Source organism: Vespula pensylvanica, chromosome 10, assembly GCF_014466175.1.
Source record: "Vespula pensylvanica isolate Volc-1 chromosome 10, ASM1446617v1, whole genome shotgun sequence".
In the NCBI taxonomy this organism is placed as follows: Eukaryota; Metazoa; Arthropoda; class Insecta; order Hymenoptera; family Vespidae; genus Vespula; species Vespula pensylvanica.
Window position 1 is genome coordinate 6,571,376 of NC_057694.1, and position 13,243 is coordinate 6,584,618.

Below are 13,243 nucleotides of genomic sequence, written 5' to 3' on the forward strand. Positions count from 1 at the left end.
AGAGAGAGAGAGAGAGAGAGAGAGAGAGAGAGAGAGAGAGAGAAGAAAAAGAACTTTTTTTTTTCAACGATCCCTTGATATTATCCTTTAATTTAGTTTATTCTCAACTTATTCTCAGTGTCTTGCATCTCGAAAGTAGAACGATATCTCATAGTGTGTGTTATTGTTCTTAACATTATCGTGTAATTGTGACCAATAACATCGTCAACCAATTCGATATCCACGTCTCTTAGCGAATGATTTCAATCTCGATTTAACGGAATTCATTATGACCTTCGAATATCGATAGCGACCTTCTGTTCCGAACAAGGATTAAAAGACATATTTTGGAGCACGTTTTAATCGAGAATCGAAATCTCCAATAATACTCCTTAAGTCTGTTACGTCGTAGACACAGTAGACAGGCTCGTTTGTTTGTTGTTTTCCTACATGAACATTTCCAGATAATTTGTATTTTGGTCGATCGTATGTTTCTAATTGGTTATTTTCTCTCTCTCTCTCTCTCTCTCTCTCTCTCTCTCTCTTTCTTTCTTTCTTTCTCTGTCCTTCTCTTTCTCTCTCTCTCTCTCTATGTATGTATTTGTATATTATTATACATATAGTAAACGTAATCTTCTATCTTCAAACAAAATGAATAAGTGTTTTTTATTCTTATTATTATAGTATATCATTACGATAAAGTGTCATTTTGTTAAAGAGTAAGTGTGATTTGTTGTACATTTGTGTATGAATATATTATTCTGTAATTATCAAAGTTCTTTTAAGTAACTGTTATGATAGTCTTATTGAATTTTTCTAAGTTTTTCTTTCATTTTTCCTTTACAGAAATTGTAAGTAGCAAGTAGTAACACTGACGCTCACCAGGCAAGCGTATAAGAATAGGATGTCGGGGCATAGAGGCGTTGGAGGGGCAGGGAGTCATCAAGGAGGCCCCCCAGGCCTCAAACAAATAGACTTGGATCAAATTTGGGGAGATCTTCGTGAGGGTATAGAACAAGTATATAATAGACAATGTATGTCAAAACCAAGATATATAGAACTTTATACGTATCCTTTTACATGAAAAATGACAATATCATCAAGCAACTGTAATAGATATTTTTATATCTGTAATATCCTTACTATATTGCTGAATATAGACATGTATATAATTATTGTACGAGTGTTCATCAACAACATACTAGAATGTCTACTAAAAGTAAAAAAGGCCAAATGTCACAAGGAGGTGCACAGTTAGTGGGTTTGGAATTATATAAACGTTTGCGTGACTTTCTTAGGAATTATCTCATTAGTTTGCTCAAGGTATGTATATTAACTTGTATTTTGGAAATTAGAAGGTTATTTAAATATTAATTTATACATATTACAGACTTTTTGCATATAGTTTTCTTATTTTCTTATAAAGAATGTTGATGTTTGTGGTATATAGCATGGGATTGACTTAATGGATGAAGATGTATTACAATTCTATACAAGACAATGGGAAGAATATCAATTCAGTAGTAAGGTATTAAATGGAGTATGTGCATATTTAAACCGTCATTGGGTACGTCGTGAATGTGAAGAAGGACGTAAAGGAATATATGAAATTTATCAACTGGCCTTGGTTACGTGGCGTGATAATTTATTTAAACATTTAAATAGACAAGTATGTTATTATATCTTAAATCAGCACATGCATATATGTTTGATAAATGAAAATTCTCTCTTTTTTTTTTATAGGTTACCAATGCGGTGCTGAAATTAATAGAACGAGAACGTAATGGAGAAACAATAAACACACGTTTAGTCAGTGGTGTAATTAATTGTTATGTAGAATTGGGCCTGAACGAGGAAGATCCTGGTGCTAAGGGACAAAATCTTATTGTTTATAAAGAATCCTTTGAAAATCTCTTCCTTGAGGATACAGAACGATTTTATACTCGTGAAAGTTCAGAATTCCTCAGACAAAACCCTGTTACAGAATATATGAAAAAGGTATTTAATTATGTGATATGTATTTTTACAAAAAGCAGTTTACTTCATGTTAAAAGATATTTCAATTTTATCGATTTTATATTAATATTTTTATTATAGGCAGAACAAAGGTTATTGGAAGAACAAAAACGAGTTCAAGTTTATTTGCATCAAACAACACATGATCGATTAGCAAAAACTTGTGAAAGAGTACTCATTGAAAAGCACTTGGATATATTTCATTCTGAATTTCAAAATCTTTTGGATGCTGATAAAAATACAGATTTAGGCCGAATGTATCAATTAATGGCAAGAATACCAAATGGACTTGGCGAACTACGAAACCTTTTAGAAAGTCATATAGCTAATCAAGGGCTTGCTGCTATAGATAAGTGTGGAGACTCAGCAGCTAATGTAATTATTTTTTCAAATGTCAAATATTAGAATAATATATAGAATAATATTTCATACGAATGGATTTGTTTGTACAGGATCCTAAAGTATATGTCAACACTATCTTGGAAGTTCATAAAAAATATAATGCTTTAGTATTAGTTGCATTTAACAATGATAGTGGCTTTGTAGCAGCACTGGATAAGGCGTGTGGTCGCTTTATCAACAGTAACTCTGTAACTAGAGCTGCAAATAGTAGTAGTAAGTCACCTGAACTGTTGGCAAAATACTGTGATTTATTGCTTAAAAAGAGTAGTAAAAATCCTGAGGAAGCAGAACTTGAAGATACATTAAATCAAGTTGTAAGTAATCTAACAGAATATTATTTTACTTATATTTCCTTTACCATATATCTATATATATAAATATTTTTATTATCATATATATGTATGTAACAGATGGTAGTATTTAAATATATTGAAGACAAGGATGTATTCCAAAAGTTCTATAGTAAAATGCTGGCAAAACGTTTAGTGCAGCATATGTCTGCCAGTGATGACGCAGAGGCTTCTATGATCTCCAAGTTAAAACAAGCTTGTGGCTTTGAATATACTTCAAAATTACAGCGCATGTTCCAGGTAATGAATCTTATTACATATTAAGTAAATATATGACCGTTCGTATATTTTTTCATTACCCATAGGATATTGGAGTATCCAAAGATTTAAACGAACAATTCAGACGACATCTAACAAATTCTGTAGAACCACTAGACATTGATTTCAGTATACAGGTTTTGTCTTCTGGTTCATGGCCATTCCAACAGTCCTTTACTTTTTCTTTACCAACAGAGGTATAATTTATTATTAATCTTTGAAGATTTTCATTGAAAGTTACTTTAATTTTAAATGTACATACTCGTATCAACATATTATTATAAAATAATTTTTATATAATAATATTAATTAATAATGTATGTTTTTATATTTTCAGCTAGAGAGATCTGTACATAGGTTTACAACCTTTTATAGTTCACAACACAGTGGAAGAAAGTTGAATTGGTTATATAATATGTCTAAAGGAGAATTGCATACAAATTGTTTTAAGAATAGGTAATATACGTATAATTAACAAAAGTAACAAAATTGATATGTTATATTATTATACGTTTGATCTGAAGAATGTATTTTCATGTTTCATAGGTATACATTACAAGCATCAACTTTTCAAATGGCAGTTTTACTGCAATACAATGGATCAACTATATGGACAATACAACAATTACATGATGCTACTCAAATAAAAATGGATTTTTTACTTCAGGTAATATAGAAAATTTAAAAAAAAAAAAAAATAAGATAATATATTATCTCGTTGTTATTTTAATTTTTTGCAGGTTGTACAAATACTTTTAAAAGCTAAGCTATTAACAGCAGTTAACGATGACGAAACTGAGTTAACACCTATGTCAGTGGTAGAACTTTTCTCAGGCTATAAAAAGTATGTAATCTTTCTTTCTTTTTTTTTTTTTTCCTTACATATAATCATTGTTCTACATTGTTTGTATTCTTTATAATATTTGGAATGCATTTTTATTTCAGTAAAAAATTAAGGGTAAATATCAATATACCAATGAAAACGGAATTAAAAGTCGAGCAAGAAACAACACACAAACACATAGAAGAAGATAGAAAACTTTTAATACAAGCAGCAATTGTTAGAATTATGAAAATGAGAAAAGTACTGAAGCATCAACAACTAGTGGCAGAAGTTTTAAATCAATTGAGTTCCAGGTTTAAACCAAGAGTACATGTTATTAAAGTGAGTATTTAATTTTTTTTTTTTTTTATAGAGCATAACGACACGTTAATCCTTTTATTTCTAACAATTAATTTAATTGTTTAATATCGAATATCTACTCTTTTCTATAAGATAGATAAAAGAACATTACACATACATTGTCGAAAAAAAAGATGAATGAAATTTTAAATATATGTACAATGTATTTTTTCATGCTATGTAAATTTTTTCATGCTAACGTGATGTTTTATTGAACTAAAATCATTAAAATATTAAAAATTGCTCCTGTAAATTATCAATGAACTTTTTAGTTTTTGCTATTTCACAGGAAGCAAACATGTAAATAATGAATGATTGAAACCAAGAAAAATTACTAATGTTCTTTCAGAAATGTATAGATATTTTAATTGAAAAAGAATATCTGGAGCGCACAGAGGGTCAAAAGGACACATATAGCTATCTGGCATGATCTGTCGATCTAGGACATCAATATAGCAGCAACTATGCACGCAAAAAAAAAGATGACTTCACACTGTCATTGCTACATACGTGTCTCGATATTTATTTAAGACTCTCACTAGTATTTTCTCTGTACACAGTTCTTGTACCGTAATGTCCCTCTGGTCGCATTTAGAACCTGGTTTTTATAATATGTTAATAAAATTATTTCATATAGTCAAGTTGCTACGTGTGTTACTGTCTGTGCCGTTTCTCACATATAAATTAAATTTTCTTTGTATCATGTTGTACTATAAAAGATCTGAAACATGTATGTCCCATTTTTTAAATTGTATATAAAATGTTGCACAATGGAAAAATACAAAAACATATAATTAAGTAAGTTAAACAACAAGTTATAAGAAAAAACTAAGATGTAAATTACTAAGTTAAACGCGAGTGATGTACATTACAAATAATAGCACTCTCTTGTAATGTTGAACATATTGGAAAGTTCTACATTTTATTTCCGCCAATTTTAAGAAGTAAAATTATTTTTAACACTGAACAGTATATAATAGTATTTAATTATTTTCTTAAAACCTTGATTAAGAAAACCATATGAATCATTTTTTTAATGTGAAATATAAATTATAAAGAAGATAAGTAAAGACATGGATGGTAATGCAATTTAGCAATTAATTAAGTTAAAAGTTACATGTGTCAATAATTATCAGTTTTTATATTTTTATGTGTGCAAGATCTTTTTGTTCAATAATATAAATTCTTTTTCTCCATATAAAATATCATTGATAGTAAATATTTTTTTAGGCAGCTGGTAACAGATGTGTATAGAAATATCATTAATAATATTCCACGAATGTAGCAACGATTCACAATATCGATATAATTAACATTTATAATATTAATAACGATTGTTTTAACTGTACATGATGATATCATTTTGTGAGGCAGCTTTTTATAAAATATTGAAAATATGAATCCAATTTGTTATGTTTTAACTTTATCAAGATTTAAATTGAAACAAAATTTATAGATGATAAAATTCGCATTTGTTATTGATAAATTTAATATTGCATATGTTTTTAAATTTGTATTAATGTGATTATAAGTGCAATATATAAAATCAAAGAGAGATATATTTGTGACGTAAAATTTAAAACATAACAGAGACACAAGCAGTGATACATAACGAATTTTAAATTGTGAATGTATAAGCCACTAAGCAATGGTAGTAATTAAATGCCTTTAACATTAAGAGTGATATAGAAAATTGATATAAACGTAACTTTGATGCTTAAAAGTGTAATAATCATTTTGAAAAGCTCGATTCTGCAATTTGAACTATAAAAATGAATAAGAGATTAGATTATTTTAATTATCTACTGACATGTCACACAAAGTAGATAATGAAATAATATAGCGTTTTATGTGACATATTGTCAATAATAAAAAGGCTGAAGAGTGAGAGATATGAACTGAGAATTGTAATTAAAACTATATTTAAAAAACTGTCTGCAAGAGAGAGAGCAACAGTATCTCAATATTTAGCTACAAAACTTTAACTTAATGTATTTTATTAACTAAAAAGTACTGATAATTTGAACTAAGAAATTTTCGATACACAGAATCTGAGTTAGATTGTGCTAATATGAATAGATACACAAGCAGAAAGAATACACCGATTAACTTTATATCTGTCTTTTTGTGATATACTCATTGTTATTAGGTTGTTTATTATTTCTACATGTAAGAAAATAATCACAACAATTTTTTAAATATAGTACATAGATAGAATTATATATTATAAGTCAAGTTTTTTAAAAATTCACTATTTACAACTTGCACGATTTATATATATTAAAAAGTACGCTAATATTTTAATTTAAATAATCAGTATGGAGTTTGAAAGTGTTATGTTAAATTTGTGCATTTTTTCTATGTGTCATAGATAGTAATAATATTCTTTACATACATTGTAATATTCACTAATTTTTTGGGGGTTTTTGTATAGTCATAAATTGCTATTATTAGTTTGTATCTTTTCTGCAAGATGAAACTTATGTAAATAAATTAAATAAGTCAGTAAATACATATTAAACTCAATAGCATGAAATTACATTATAACTAACATTAAAAGGTATTTTAAATATATATTATACATATATATATATAATATATATTATATATATATACATATATATATATACATACACATATATACACATATACATACATATTGGAGGTGTACAAGACTTGCAATTTAAATTATTTTCAGATACTCATATACCCCCAATATTTATTACTAATATTTCTGAATTATTTATTTTTTTATTACATATATCCATTTTATACTCATCTTTAAATAAATAAATATATATACATACATACATATATATATGTATATATATATATTTGATATAACAAAATATTAAGATCATATTCTATATGGTCAATTAAGATAGTCAATTAAATGCATAGATTATGGTATGTGGTGTGTTGTTACTTTTTAGTTTAAAATATTAATTGTATCGATATGAATCAAAATAATATTTCCACCTTTCATATTAAAAATATGTCATCAAACGAATGCACTTCATCCTAACAAATGAGACTAACAAGTATAAAAAATTAATTAAATACAAGCAACTAATAAATAGCTTTCTATCACTATACAAATAAAATTTCTTTTGGCACGATCATGTTCTCGATCACATTCGTTTTAATACGTAAAATGTGTGACGATGAAATACTATATTTAATAAAAAGCATTATTATAAATTTTTTCACAATTAATGTCTGTGTGGTAAATATATACATTTATTTATCAGGACTTCCTGATTGCGAAATACTTCTTGATCTTGACCTTGATCGAGATGGAGACCGAGAGGCAGATCGTGAATGCGATGGTGATCGAGAAGCTGAACGTGAATGAGATCGTGATCGTGACGCTGCGCATGATGATACACGAGAACCTTCTGAACCAGACACAATTCTTTGGCTTTCTTGATTTTCTTTTTCACTCTCACTTTGGGATCTAGATTTAGATTTTGAACGAGAGCGAGATCGTGATACAGAATGCGATCGCGAACGTGATTTGGATCTAGAAGCAGATCGTGATTTAGATTTTGATTTAGATCGTGACTTAGATCTTGACTTAGATCGCGATTTAGATCTTGACTTAGATCTTGATTTTGATCGTGATTTAGATCGTGACTTGGATCTTGATTTAGATCGCGACTTAGATCGTGACTTAGATCTTGATTTAGATCGCGATTTAGATGGTGACTTAGATCTTGATTTAGATCGCGATTTAGATGGTGACTTAGATCTTGATTTAGATCGCGATTTAGATGGTGACTTAGATCTTGATTTAGATCGTGATTTAGATCTAGAAGGTGACCGTGATTTAGATCTGGAAGGCGATCGTGATTTAGATCTAGAAGCTGATCGTGATTTAGATTGAGATTTAGATCGTGATGGTGAATGTGAAGCTGAGCGCGAACGAGATCGTGAAGGCGAACGAGATCGAGATCGTGAATGAGAACGAGAACGTGAACTTCTTGCACGACTTCCTGATTTTGATCTAGAACGTGATCTAGAAGCACGTGAACCCTCCGAATCAGATACGATTCTTCTACTTCCCGATGGCCGTTTATCGTTATCACTTTCACCCCTGTAAAAATAATATATTAAGTTTAATACGTGATTAAAGTTAATTTATTATAAATTATTATTATAATATATATATATGTGTGTATATATGTGTGTGTATATTTACCCGCTGGCAATTTTAAGACCTCCACTATCACTATCGGACTCGCTGGTTGATATTGTTTCTTTTGACAAAGGCATCTTTCCTTTCGGAGTATCAGATGTGGATTTACGAAACTGTTTATCTTTTTTCATACCAATTTTCCTATTACGTTTAGGTTTTGGACGATCACTATCTGAACCTACAAAGTACATATATTATGTAACGATAAAAAAACTATGTATTAATCAATTATAAACAACTATATATTATTCTCTCTTACCACTGTCTCCACTTCCCAAATCTCTCTTTCGTTTGCCTTTACCCCTTCCTTTCTTTTCTTTGCTCTCGCCGCTAGCTTTTCTCCTACGTTTCTTTTCCCTAGGAACTTCTTCTCTACCCTCGTCATTTCCAGATCCTCCGCTGTCGCTAATATATTGATCAGTTCTTGTCTTTTTACCTTTTCTTCCAGGTTTCTCTGATGGCATCTCACCGAATACCAATGCATTTTTCGTTTTCTCCACATATTCTTGTCTTTTTTGTAGCATTTCTTCTTCTTTCTGACGACGTATTTCTTCTAACTTTCGTTGTTCTTCCGTTTGACGCATCTTGAAGGCTTGTCTATAAATTAAAAAACAAACAAAAAAATTATCAGTTCATTTTCTACTTGTAATATTTTTAATAATTTAGACCTTACCTTTCTTCTTCTTGTTTTCTTCTAAGCGTCTTTTCTTCTTCATCAAGTCTCCTTGCTCTAGCAACATGGTATTGCGCTTGGGATAATAAATCTTGGCACTTTCGTGCTTCTGTTTCTGCTAGTTGTTCCATTCTGTCGCCATGGGCAGATAAATATTGGAAGTATTTGTGAGAAAGACCCAATTCGTGTACTGCTTGTAATACAGTAGTAAGCGTTGACTTTTCATCTTTTAAAATTTGCGTTGCTAAACGTTGTAATACTAATGCAATATTATATAGCAAAACAGTATCTTGTGGAGCAACTCTGCGAGCCTGTAATAAAAATATTATTAGAATTTTATTATATCATTTAATATTCTTCAAAATACTATACCTTTAAAAGCGTTAATTTTGCTTCCTTCAATTTTCCAGCTTTGAGATATGCTCTACCAAGATACTGTAAAACTTCCACGTGATGATATTTATAAAATTTACGTAAGCAATTTTCATACTATAACAGAATTAAAAGAGTACGATATTAATAAAACTTATACTCAGCTAACGTACGCTGTAAATTGAACATAATTATTTACCATTTGAATAGCACTAACGAATTGTTTTTGTTCTACGTAAATATGAGCAATGTTTAACCATACGTCGCAAAACTCTGCTGTTGCTTCTCTGACTTGAGCAAAAATATCTCTAGCTTCATTCACACAACCCTTATGTGCTAATACTGCACCAATTCCATTTGCTGCCCAAATATTTTTTGGATCATTTCTTAACACCTACAAAAAGAGTCAAGTATCGAAATATGGTATATATAAAAATAATAAAATATAATAAATGCAATTAATACTTTGATTACCTGTTTGTACATAGCTAATGCTCTGTCTTGATGTCTTTTTTCTCTTTCTTTGTCTTTTCCACTTTGATGGAGCGTTTGTAGCCAAATATTTCCTAAAGCTATCAGAGAATAGGCATCCGTACTGGTTGTAGGATTTTTAAGAATCCTTTCGAATTTTTTCTGACCTGGACCCCATTCCATTTTGGCCAAGTGCAGATTACCCAAAAGGGACCACGCATCCGGATGTTCATTATTAATTCTCAAAGCATCTTTAAACCAATCAGATGCTTCGTATATCTGTCCTTTATCTCTTGCCATACACCCAAGTCTTAAGTAACAATCTACGTAATTTGGATGCTCTTTTAAAATATCCTTGTACAATTTTTCAGCACGATCGAAAATGCAAAGAGCTTCGTTAAGACGTGCCAAGTTATATGTAGTTGTAACTGCTATCGAATTATAATACACAGAATCGTGTAAAGCATCAGCTTTTGAACGAGATAAAGATTCTTCTAAATTCTTTTTAGCTTCTTCCAAATTACCAAGCCTTAAAAATATAATATATACATGGATTCATCTTTTCACTTCGTTATTATCTTAAAATAATTTTAAATATGAACGTATACATACCTGTAATGTAAAGCACCTACATTATTTAATATCTCAGGAGGGATATCAGCCTGAACTTTTTCCTTTAAAATCCTTGTCGCTGTTCCATATGCATTTAAAGCCGCATTAAGATCGCTTTGTTCTAAAATTTGAGCTAATTCAATCCAAGCTTCTACATCATCTGGAAATTGTTCTGTAACTTTCCTAAGATGATTCTTAGCAATATCACGTTTCGACTGAGAACTTGAGTTAGCATAGAGCGAACCAAGAATCTTCATTGTTTCATAATTTCCTGGTTGAGCTTTCAAAACTTTTTCGAAACACTGTGCTGCCTTTAAAATAAAAGCTAATTGATTTCTGTTTTGAAATAATTTAGATTCAAATTAAAAAGAAAAATATAATAATTTTCTTACATTTTCTGCGTCACCTCGATAAACGTACATTTGACCCAAACCAAAATGAGGTAATACAAAAACAGATGGAGCAAATTGTGTTGCTTGATAATAATACTGAAAAGCTTGGTCATAATCGCCCTAAAAAAAAAATATTATGAATTTGTATTATAAATGTATATAATTATAGTTCATTTGTATACAATTAATTAGTCTTACTTGTACATGGAATGCCCTAGCCAATTGATAACAACTTTCTGCCCGCATGGCTTCATTTTCTGTATTGTGAAATGCATGTAATGCCAAATGTTGTACTTTATTATAATCCTTTTTAAAAAAGAAATGATTTGCCAAATGATTCAGCACCATAGGATTTGTCGAATCGATCGTATATGCTTTGGATAACATCTGTACACCAGCTCTTATACTATCAGGTTGTTGCTGATTCAGTTTCAAAACTGAAAGTCCTACTAATGCTCCAACACACTGTCCATCCAATTGTAAAGCTCTCTCAAATGCTAATCGCGCTTTTTCTTGATTATTTAATTTCATAAAACAATGTCCCATTCCTAATCTTACAGCAGCTGGACAGTTAGGATTGGTTCTCAAAGCTTTTTTATAAAATGCAAGCGCACCTCTATAGTCTTTTTTATTGAAAGCGATACAAGCTTTACCAAGTAGAGAGGGAATGTTATTAGGCGACTGGTTCAAAACAAAGTTAAATTGTGCGTCTGCTTGTTCCATTTTATCGCCTTCAAGAAGGCAGAAATAAGCTCTACCAAGGAGGTGATTCTTTAACAAGACAAAAAATAAAAAAAATTTGTAAACAATTAATATCGACGATACATTAGATACATTGTATATAAGAATTAATAAATTACATATACCTGATCATACATGATAATTTTATCAGCAGTTGTATACAATAATGTTGCCTTAGTAAAAAGATCTCTTTTCTTATCTTTATTCTTCTCTTTATTGGCTTCCTGTACATAATATGCCGCCAACATATCCAATGCTCGCATTTGATCTTTTTCATAATCACGATAATCAATATTTGCATCAATTCGTGAAGATTCAAGTATTTTAATAAAATCTTCGATTTTATGTTGTTTGTAATATTCGAGCTGTAATATATATATATATATATATATATATATAAAAGAACAAGAAACAAATAATATATTACCGCCATATTTTATTTCATCCGATCAATATTCTACCATCAAAAGATACGTACGGCCAAATTGACCCAGATGTTAAGTTGGGCGTGTTCTTGACGTAATATGCCAAGGACCTCATCACCTTCAGGTAATTGATCTAAATAAAGTTCTATCACCTACAAAAATGTATATATAAAACAAATATATCGTTTGATTTCTTCAGTTCGAGAATAAAATTAGAAAATATTTACGAATAGATATTAAACTATTAGAGAAAAAAAAAGAGAGAGAGAGAAAGAGGGGGAGGGAGAGAGAGAGAGAGAGAGAGGTGAGAGAGAGAAAGGAAGAGAGAGAGAATTTATATTTTATTAAAAAATACAGCAAGGTTAGTTTATTCATCTTTTCATACGAATTAAAAATGAATATATTTTTTAAGACGAGATACATCCCAAATGGATTTTATGGAACATATAAAGAAACATAAGAAAAACGAGTTAAGCTCGAGGTTCAACTTTTCGAAATGAATTTTCATCGCTTCGAGAAAAAAAGATTGAAGCGTCTAGCCAGATTGCTTTGGACCTCGATGCGATTTTTTCTGACGAGTTGGTTCATATCACGAATTAAATTATAAAGCAAGAAAAATTAAAGAGAAAATATTAACATATTGTTTAGAAGGATCTAAACGTTATATTAATAAACATTGTTTACCTCATCTGTATCGCGAAGTGGAATCTCTATGGATCCTGCCATTATAGACCACGTCACTTGATTTCCTTATTTCAATCAATTGTTCTACCTTTCCAACACAATTTATAAATACATAACTTAATTAACTTAACTAAATAAAAAATTAAATATATTAATATTAAATCATCTTTCATAAAGTTTCACCACGTTTCTCGTGTTTTTGGTTATACTCACCATATATACGATAGGTGGACAACCAATCTCGAACTCACTAAACCAACACCTTGCAACGAACGATCAAAGCGAACTGAAGCGACGGATGTTCTTATTACATACACATACACCTATGAAACAAAACAACAATACTGTAGCGACGCCTATAAACGTATTTCCGTTTAGTGGAAAAAATTAATTTTGCGAAATGCGTTCTTTCTTCTAATCCTAAAGATCCATTGGATAAATATTTAGAGAGAACGAAAACGATTGTATATTAAAATGGAGAAATAAA

The 13,243-nt window shown here is 29.9% G+C and overlaps 2 protein-coding genes across 7 annotated transcripts in view; one reads left to right on the forward strand and one right to left on the reverse strand.

The window, feature by feature from the left end:
* The window catches only part of LOC122632438 (cullin-1), an 8,341-nt gene extending 3,181 nt beyond the window's left edge, over positions 1-5,160 (forward strand). For 2 of the 4 annotated variants that reach the window (XM_043819205.1, XM_043819202.1), the window contains exons 2-14: positions 826-1,047; positions 1,140-1,302; positions 1,430-1,648; positions 1,723-1,977; positions 2,077-2,370; positions 2,448-2,711; positions 2,808-2,987; positions 3,053-3,202; positions 3,343-3,461; positions 3,552-3,672; positions 3,746-3,849; positions 3,951-4,170; positions 4,538-5,160. In XM_043819205.1, the coding sequence (XP_043675140.1) occupies positions 884-1,047; positions 1,140-1,302; positions 1,430-1,648; positions 1,723-1,977; positions 2,077-2,370; positions 2,448-2,711; positions 2,808-2,987; positions 3,053-3,202; positions 3,343-3,461; positions 3,552-3,672; positions 3,746-3,849; positions 3,951-4,170; positions 4,538-4,618 (2,334 nt within the window). In that variant the 5' untranslated portion in view covers positions 826-883 and the 3' untranslated portion in view covers positions 4,619-5,160. Of the gene's footprint in view, positions 1-663; positions 699-825; positions 1,048-1,139; positions 1,303-1,369; positions 1,649-1,722; positions 1,978-2,076; positions 2,371-2,447; positions 2,712-2,807; positions 2,988-3,052; positions 3,203-3,342; positions 3,462-3,551; positions 3,673-3,745; positions 3,850-3,950; positions 4,171-4,537 lie in introns of those variants that run through there. The other 2 variants (XM_043819204.1, XM_043819206.1) reach the window with 2 other exon arrangements.
* A 1,885-nt stretch (positions 5,161-7,045) lies between these two features.
* On the reverse strand, positions 7,046-13,081 carry LOC122632434 (RNA polymerase-associated protein CTR9 homolog). Of its 3 annotated transcripts, XM_043819192.1 has the most exons (15): positions 12,970-13,081; positions 12,757-12,844; positions 12,126-12,224; positions 11,773-12,012; positions 11,105-11,677; positions 10,907-11,026; positions 10,515-10,825; positions 9,906-10,431; positions 9,631-9,825; positions 9,432-9,548; positions 9,060-9,370; positions 8,646-8,983; positions 8,390-8,564; positions 8,060-8,284; positions 7,046-7,735 (listed from the first exon to the last, which is right to left on the reverse strand). In XM_043819192.1, the coding sequence occupies exons 2-15, from the start codon at positions 12,796-12,798 to the stop codon at positions 7,429-7,431; spliced, it is 3,579 nt and encodes a 1,192-aa protein (XP_043675127.1). In that variant the 5' UTR covers positions 12,799-12,844; positions 12,970-13,081; the 3' UTR covers positions 7,046-7,428. The 3 variants fall into 3 exon arrangements, with proteins under 3 accessions (XP_043675127.1, XP_043675125.1, XP_043675126.1); XM_043819190.1 differs by having other exon boundaries at positions 7,046-8,284; XM_043819191.1 differs by having other exon boundaries at positions 7,046-8,284; positions 12,757-12,840; positions 12,970-13,067.
* Between the last annotated feature and the right edge of the window lie 162 nt (positions 13,082-13,243).